At 39.0% G+C, this 8,504-nt stretch overlaps 1 protein-coding gene across 1 annotated transcript; it reads left to right on the top strand.

Annotated features, from left to right (window-relative positions):
• The first annotated feature begins 6,397 nt into the window (after nucleotides 1-6,397).
• On the top strand, nucleotides 6,398-7,800 carry LOC117571036 (protein windbeutel). Its single transcript, XM_034252998.2, has one exon. The coding sequence runs from the start codon at nucleotides 6,915-6,917 to the stop codon at nucleotides 7,692-7,694; it is 780 nt and encodes a 259-aa protein (XP_034108889.1). The 5' UTR covers nucleotides 6,398-6,914; the 3' UTR covers nucleotides 7,695-7,800.
• The last annotated feature ends 704 nt before the right edge of the window (nucleotides 7,801-8,504 follow it).

Here is an 8,504-nt window from a genome sequence, read left to right on the forward strand (position 1 = left end):
CTAAAACCGTTCCAATGTGAGCTATAGCTACTACATTCATTCAGTACTCGATTATCATTCATTCACAATTCCTATAAATAAAAGTATTGTACGAAGATGTATTTTAATCATTGCAAAGCATGTTGGGATATTCAGCAAAATACATTTTAAAGTTTGATAAAAGCTAAATAACAGACTTCACATATAAAATATTTTCGTATTATTACAAAACACTTTTTAACAATTTTATTAAATACACTTTTGTGTGAACTTAATTTCATAAAAACCGCATTTTCTTAAAAGATTTATATTTAAGAAATTAGAGATCAATTCCATAATGTTTTCTATGAAATCGTTTACTATAAAATAGCTGTGAAAAATGTATAGTAAAATCTTCTTACTTCTATTAGTACTTAAATCTGTAAATTAAACAAGTAGAAATAGACACCCTTTTAAATGTTTTTAAACAGCACAATCAAGGTAGTCTTATAAAAGATTTAACTTAAAGATATTTGAGAGGTCCCATCAGTAAAATATATTTCATTTTATAAAATGTATTCTAGCAATTTGAATAACTTCCCATTTTGAGTCGAATTTTTTAAGATATCAATACTCGCAATTATGTCGTTTCATTTCCTCTGACTTACAAACGCTTACGAAAGTAAGATAAGTTTCAAATTCTTAAATTTTAGCTTTGCGCGAGATAAGTGTGAATTTGTTCTAAATGCAAAAATATAAACAATATGACCTTGTAACGAGTGTGAGCTGAGAGATGATAATGAATACTGTGTATTTGAATGTACCCAAGTTGAGTGTAATTGTTTACTCCCATTTTGCTTCAATATGAAATGTGTATTAACTATTATGTGAATCCATTTCAAATGAAGATACTCTAAAGTCCACAATTGCAGTGAAATCAGTGCAAAAAATCAAAACGCTGCCCGGCAATTTGCGAGCGGGACATTGTCGCGACATTGCCAATTAGATTTGATGGCCTTTTGCGCTAAAACGTTATAAAATAAAAGCCCAAATGATGGCACTGTGAGGAGGGCCAGGAAAGCGAAAAAGAATGTTAAGTGCAGCTATGCAAAATGTCATGAGGAACGCAAGAACAGTCTACACCATGGCGAGGAAGGATTAGACCCAGAAGGTTGTGTGGGCGGGAGATAGGGTATCGTGAAACAGCAATTTGCATGTCTATCTGAGCAATCCACATGTCCGTTTGTCCGTTTGTCCGTTTGTCCGTCTGTCCATTCGTCCTTTCGTCCGCCCACGGGACTAAGTAATTGCCTTTCGAATGTGCTACATGCCACATGAAACGCTTTGCAATCAGCAGCAACAAGTGGAGAGGAGGCAATTATTAAAAATATTTGCATGCGTTCTCGCCAGGATAATGCAGCACGATGGACACCTAAAGGATGGGGACGCTCTCTCTTAGCAATGTTTGTAAACAAACGCTCCCCGAAACACTTCAAATTGCCAGCCGCATTGGAAATTTGCGCTCCCAACTGAGTTTGACGCATGCGCCTCGCAAGTTGCCACCAAAACTGTTATACGCCGCATTTCCCCAGCGTGTTTCAAGTTCAAACTAAACTCGCTCGAAGATAGCCCTTGCTTGAGATGATGATCGGGAGTAGTTATAGTCAGCACAGGACTTACTCCAGCCACGTGCCATTTAAGCACACATGGCAACTGTGTTGGCCTATTTTGGCTAATTACCATAGACATACAGACCATCTACTCTCTTATAATATTCTAATGGAATTTTCCGTTAGGTATTTGGTCAATCGCTTAAGAAATTATCATTAGAGTCCATTCTCACTCCAGAACATTTGATTGACAGTAAAAGTGGCCTAAGGACTCAAGTCTAAGAAGGACTCCGCATATGGGGAATATTTGATTTGAAGTGCCCCTCAACAAATATTGAGCAGCGTAATTAACGACCATATTCGTAATTATGCACTCGAATCATTAATCAGGCCACAATATCAACTTTGCTCTCATTTTCATTATGAAGCGTAAGACAACCCTAATTTTAATGAAATGTCAGCTCGACTATGATCTAAAAATATATAGTACAGAAATATCATTCTTGGAAAATTTTAGATAAAATAACTACAACACAAGTTAATATTCTGAACTTTAGATCGTGTTAAGATAATTATAAATGTTTATCTTGATTCCCGAATCGAAATTGAAATAAATATTATCCTGAAATTATTGATAAGAATGAGTTTATCTTATTTATTTACATTAAACTTACAGAATGTGATGAAAATGTTCCTTCAATTTGTTTTAAGTTCATGGAAGCGTTTTCTTTTATGAACTGTACTGTTCAATTATTATTTTTGTATTTTTGTAAGTAAAGAATGCAAATTCTTAGTCACATAATAAAATTCATTTGAGAAATTTTGAAGTCTCTTAAAAAAGGAATAACTTAAAAAATGTTCATTGAAGCAAAGGTTGATCATTACTGGAACATAAAAGAGAGCAGAAATTCTAATATAAATTACATGGATTTAAGTTGAATATAGTATTTATACAGAATTATTCGAGGATTGTTCATACTTGCATATGCTATTTGGCAAAGAAACGATTTTAATTTCGGTGATATCAGAATTTATCACATCCTTTTGTAAGCGGCAGGACACGGCAGGACTCTCATTGGATTCGATTGTATTCACAGCACGCAATTGGCATAAAAAAGCAAAAGAGAATTTTGCAATCAAATTGAGACCCAATAAAAGGCCTAAACTGACCACACGAAATGGTTTCAGTTTTGGACTAACTCGATTTGGGTTTATTGGGTGCGCACCCAAATATTGAAAACAAATTTGCGCTAAACACTTTCAATTGCCAAAGATGATATTTCGGCCATATAAAAATGGCAATAAATGCAAATGAAAAGCGATAAACACATACACGCAGGCAAAGCCCGCACACACACGCACAACCCTCAGTTTTTGTCCCGTTAAAAAGTCAATTTTCCACGCGCCAACAAAGAAGTGGCTTCAAGTGGACCAAGTGAGGGCTGAAAGGGGTGATGTAACAGTCGCAATGGGTTAACGAAAAACGCATTTTCAATAAATACCAATTATGATCTGAGTCAGTTTCGTTAGAATTCTGGATTTGGGCATGCGAATTGTTGTTAAACCGAAACGATTGAACAGAACCATCGAAAGGACAGAACCAAAGGAGCATATGGTCAAGGGTCGGGTCAGGTGGTTGCTTTCATGGCCCATTTATGGAATTATGCCACTGTATAAAACATTGATGAGCTTCCAATTTTACAAGTGGTCCTCGGTGCTCGTGTTCTCACACAGCACAAGTGGAAAACTTTATTCTAAAATTTCAATGACAAGCCTACCAGTTCCCATAGGTGAGTGCGTACTTACTACTTGTGTTATATCTACAATTATCAGTCGCATGCCTGTAACATGAAAAATTCATGGTCAGGCCAGAAATGCTTCAATGCTCCCCTGCCACAGCACATAATTAGTTTGCCGCTGCCAAAAACGAAAAGTAAAACACTGCACGACTGAAGGATGCCCTAAAAATAATTCATTACTATTCAATTCTTGTTAAATGTTCAGGACAATTTGTGAATGTTTCAAAGTGTACTTCTACATTCAAAGAATATTCAAATTCATATATCGGTCATAATTGTCTTTGAAAGCATATAAAGTTCGGTCGGTTACATTTGAAGCCAATTCCAAGCATTCAAACTATTCTTTCTATGCCTTATCTATAGCCTAGGGTATTCAAGAAAACAAAGTCAATGTCCAAGCAGGAGCAAGCCCCCTCGTTCACATGACGCAGCCGAAACGATTAACTGCGTATTGGCCAACAATAAAAGGCAACTAAAGAATAGAATGTGGCAATCATTAGAGATCTCTTCGTTAGATTGCAGGCATTGAAATTCCAGTGAATTTCTGAAATTTGCGCGCTTATCACCCTAATGTCGATTGAGTGGCCCAGTCCAGGTCAGAATAGATAGGCCACATGTTGGTCATTTCCATTTCGCATAATAAAGGTCATTGTGTTATTAGTTCTCCCCTTTCTCAGTCCCACTTCCACTTCCACATCCATTCCCAATACCATTCATTGAGCGTACGTAATAGCCGCACAATTTATATTATTAATGCTCCACATGTGCGCACACAACGAGTACACTTACAGTCCAATACCCCTCGACTGAAAGGATAAAAAGGGTGGAAATAGTACCTGTTTTATATAGGGAGCTTAAGTCACAATTCTACCTATTTTATATGGAGAGTTTCAGCCACAACAATCAACAGTTTTCGGGTAATCTCCACCACTAAGATAAAAGTTTCATATGCTATTTTTAATTTTATTAATTTGCTCTTAAAATCGTAACAAATAAATTTGTTTACAAGATGATGACGTGTGATTGTTCTTATTCTACATAATATCCTTAATCGAATACCCAGCTCATAAACAAATAAAGATTCACTTATCCGTCATGTTCTATGAAAATAAACTTTATTTTTTATTTATTAAACATTTGAGTAGTAAGTAACCTTAAAACTAATAGTGGATATACACGCCTGAATTACACTTACCTTTTTTATTTATGCAAACATGAATGATTAAATATTATACATTTACTCTTACTAGTTTATAATAATACAATTTTAAGAATAAGAATGAATTTTTCCTGTTTCCTTATATTTTAGGCGAATGATGTAGATTAAAAGTATTGCGCTATGAACATAGATGTGCAATTCAATTTTTATTTATATTCATCCTGCATATTAGTGGTCTAAGAGAGTAACATTCCAGAGAGTTGTCCACCTTTGGGACAAACGACAGGTGAGGTTCTTTTTTTTAACTTTTGAGAGTTTGAGTTATGCGATCTATTAAAAACCTTAGCTAATAATAAACAACTAATCGCCGCACATAGCTATTTTTAAGGGCAGCAGCTCGTTAGCCAAAGTCAGTGCTGGAAAAGTATCAAGAACAAATGGTTTCATGGAAATGTCAGAAGGATTTTCAGTTACGTTTGGCAATTAGCTTGAAGGATAACAATGACGTATTGGCCTTATCGTGTTTGGGTGTTAAAAATAAAAGGCTCGTCACGGCCTCAGAGAATGAAAAAGACAACCGGTTAGCACACACACTGAAATTATGCGTTTTAGTTTGCAGTTTGGGGACAAGTCCTTTTCTTGGGGTGTACTTAACAAATTGCCTGGCCAGTGTTGCATAATGTATGAAGCGCAAACAGGCGCCAGGCGACAGGCGACCGACGAAAGACCAGCGGAAAGTAGTCTGTGTACACAACCAAGTGCTGAGTCCTTGTTTGGGGGGTCGGGGAGACACTTTTCGCCAGGCCAAATCAAATAATGTTGTGCCCAATATGGCTAATACTAATGGGCCTAACAATGCCCATTACCAAAGCCCTTTTTTCGGCTTTTTTGTTTGGCTGACAGTTGACGGCCAATGTACGCATGGGCAGCTCCAGATTTGAGTCCCCGCCGGATGAGACTGTAAGGTGGAGGCCGCACACATGCTAAGCATATTCGTGATATTGCGCATTGAGGAGTACGAACTATTGCCCGTTACCCGTTAACCGCTATCCACTATCCACTGTCCACTACCCACTTGCAGGTTACGCCCACCCATCAAAAGATAATTTAATAGTCGCACATAGAGCACATAGAGAACTGGGTATCGATCGTGTGAAGCCCAAAATGCTTTTCCGAATTGCGTGCCATGTCCGATGGTCAATTTTCCAGGCCGAGTCGCAAATGAACAAACGAAACCGCAAATGAAAAACCAAACCAAACCAAGCAGGTGGAAGCAAGGGGCGGGGGGCGGGTGCTGGTGCTGGTGCGGGGCAAAGGCGGTTCCATGGCATGTGTGTGCCGCGCACATGAATTATTAATTGACAATTGCCGAAAATGTCCATTATCTGTTGGGATTGTGGAAGGGGCAACAGACATTGCCCAGCGGGCAGCGGGGAACGAGGTCATTCTGTTGCGGGTCGGAAAATTTCAATTTGAGTCTAATGAAAATTGTGGCAAATGCTTGTTTTCCTTTGTGCCCCCGCCCTTCGTCCATTGCTAGCAATGGGGTTAGTTGGTTTTACTTCACCTCCTTGCATTGCAGGTGTTTCCATTTCGGCCGTTTTTCTTTTTTTTCGGCCAATTGCAAATTACAACTTCCGCTCTGCTCCCTGTCATTTGCCACATACACACACACACACGCAGACATCTCATGTGTGTACTCTAATGACATTCGGCAATGACAACGACGAAATTACGCACCAAAATTTATGGCACGCCTCATTGGCCAAAAAACTCTGCATGATGGCTAATCGGGTAACCCGCTTTAAGCGAGATTGCAGCTCAACCTGAACTGAACGAAATCATTTAGTCAAATGACAATTCTATCAGCATCCAGATAGCATTAAAAAAACATTATAAAATTGTGTTTTTCAAATCGAGTCGTCGCATCGAAACATACAAACGTAACTGCTACAACAGTTGTTTGCTGCGGCATTCTGACATTACATAAGTCTGGATCGGTTCGCCAGGGGAAGAGGTGGAGGACGCATGGTTTAGGCCAGAAGAGCGAACAAAGCACAAAACGAAAGACTCAACAAATAGCCAACGGCTTCTACTGACGTGTTCAAAAGTCGTTCAACTCGATCGAGAACTCCACACGCGCTCTCTTCATACGCTCTTCGAAGCGGTCTCTCTCACTCACTCTCTCGCTGACGAAGCAATCGAGGGAGCAGGTGAGGCAGCTGAGAGCCAACGTCAGCCGCGTGGCTATAGCAACCAAACAGTTCTCGTCGAGCTCTCGCGGCTTTTGCTCTCAGTGTGACATCTAAAGCCGCCAGGAAAGGGTCAAGTTCTTGCATTACAAGAATTGTGCAAAAATCCCAAAATATAATAAAAAGAAACATAAATATGATGAAGCTGTTGTTGACAATGCTGTTGGCAGCATTCCAGGCCAGGCTTGGTTGGGCCATCTCCTGCGGCGGCTGCGTCGACTTGGATGAAATCAACTTTGACAAGACAATTGTACGCTTTCCCTACGCGTTGGTCAAGTTCGACATTGCATTTCCCTATGGCGATAAGCATGAGGCATTCGGTGAGCTCTCCAAGGCAGCTCACAAGGTAACCGATGAACTCCTAGTGGCCACCGTTGGCATCAAAGACTACGGCGAGCTGGAGAACAAGGGATTGGGCGAACGCTTCAAGGTGGACGAGAAACAATTCCCGGGCATATTTCTGTTCAAGGGCAACCTAAAGGACTATCTGCAATTCCCAGCCCATCTGGATGTTACTCTCGACAATCTGAAGAGTTTTGTGAGCAGCAATACGCCTCTCTACATTGGACGCGATGGTTGCCTAAAGCAGTTTAACGATGCCCTCAAAAACTATGCAAACAAGGATAGCAAAGAACAGTTGGAGCTGATTGAGAAGATGCTTGCAGAGCAGCAGAACCTGAAAAAACCGCAGGAGCAGACGAATGCCAAGGTGTATATCGTTTACATGAGGAAAATCAATGAACATGGCTATGTCTTTGTCGAGGAGGAGACCAAGCGTCTGCTGCGTCTCAAGGCCGGCAAGGTTACGACTCAAAAGAAGGAGGAACTGCAGCTGAAGCTCAACATTCTGGAGGCATTCCGCGTCTCGAAGTTGACCAAAGGGGACGCTGAGAAGAAGGAGAAGGCAGAGCTTTAAGTGTATGCTGTAATTTCTATAGAAAAATCAACCAAAATCCATAATTATAATTCTAAAATAGGAAAAAAGCAATTGTACATTAAACCTAACTGTTACCCAAAAACAATTATCTTTTGTTTGGTTTTGACCATTTTTCCATGACAACGAGCAAGTCAGTCGATGTGTGGGTCAGCAGGACACTATGTCCTGTTCACGCCAAGAACAACTGTTGTAAATGTAGATACGACTAACTATTTATGAGATTAATTTGTTTGTTATTTACAGGGCGCCCTAAAAGTATACATGAAATTTTGTTCTATTTGCTGCAAAAAGGGAAGTTTATAATAAAATTGTTTAGCTCAAAAGTATGCAACAGTTCTACAAAATTCCCTAAATAATTTCCCTTGACGACTTACTTTCCATCTAAATTGCATGCATGTGACAATTTAAGTTGCATACATGCGAAAAAAGTTATTTTACTGTGTGTGTTTTTTAAATTAACTTTTTATATAAATATTTGAATTTCCGTTATCCATGCTTTCTTAATTATTGCAACAAAGGCAAATTGCCCTTGACTAACAATATGTATGCTTTGCACGGTCGATCGACGACTGAACTCCATTAGGTGCCAATCGCTAGCGCTGTTCGAAATTCGAAAACTGTCGAATGCTCATGGTTCTAGTCTCAGCTTGCGGGGTTGCGAAATGCTGTTGACAGTGAAGTCACTTTTTCGCTTGTCAATTAATTAATTTTTTTTTAGTGTCAAAAGTGCAACAAGAAATCTACAGTTGAGATACTCGCTATTCATTTTAGATAATACAAAATATTTAT

This window comes from Drosophila albomicans, chromosome 3 (genome assembly GCF_009650485.2).
Source record: "Drosophila albomicans strain 15112-1751.03 chromosome 3, ASM965048v2, whole genome shotgun sequence".
Lineage (NCBI taxonomy): Eukaryota > Metazoa > Arthropoda > Insecta > Diptera > Drosophilidae > Drosophila > Drosophila albomicans.

Bases quoted from the DNA above. Each gene is read 5' to 3' on its own strand.
- LOC117571036 (XM_034252998.2), top strand. From the start codon at position 6,915: ATGATGAAGCTGTTGTTGACAATGCTGTTGGCAGCATTCCAGGCCAGG.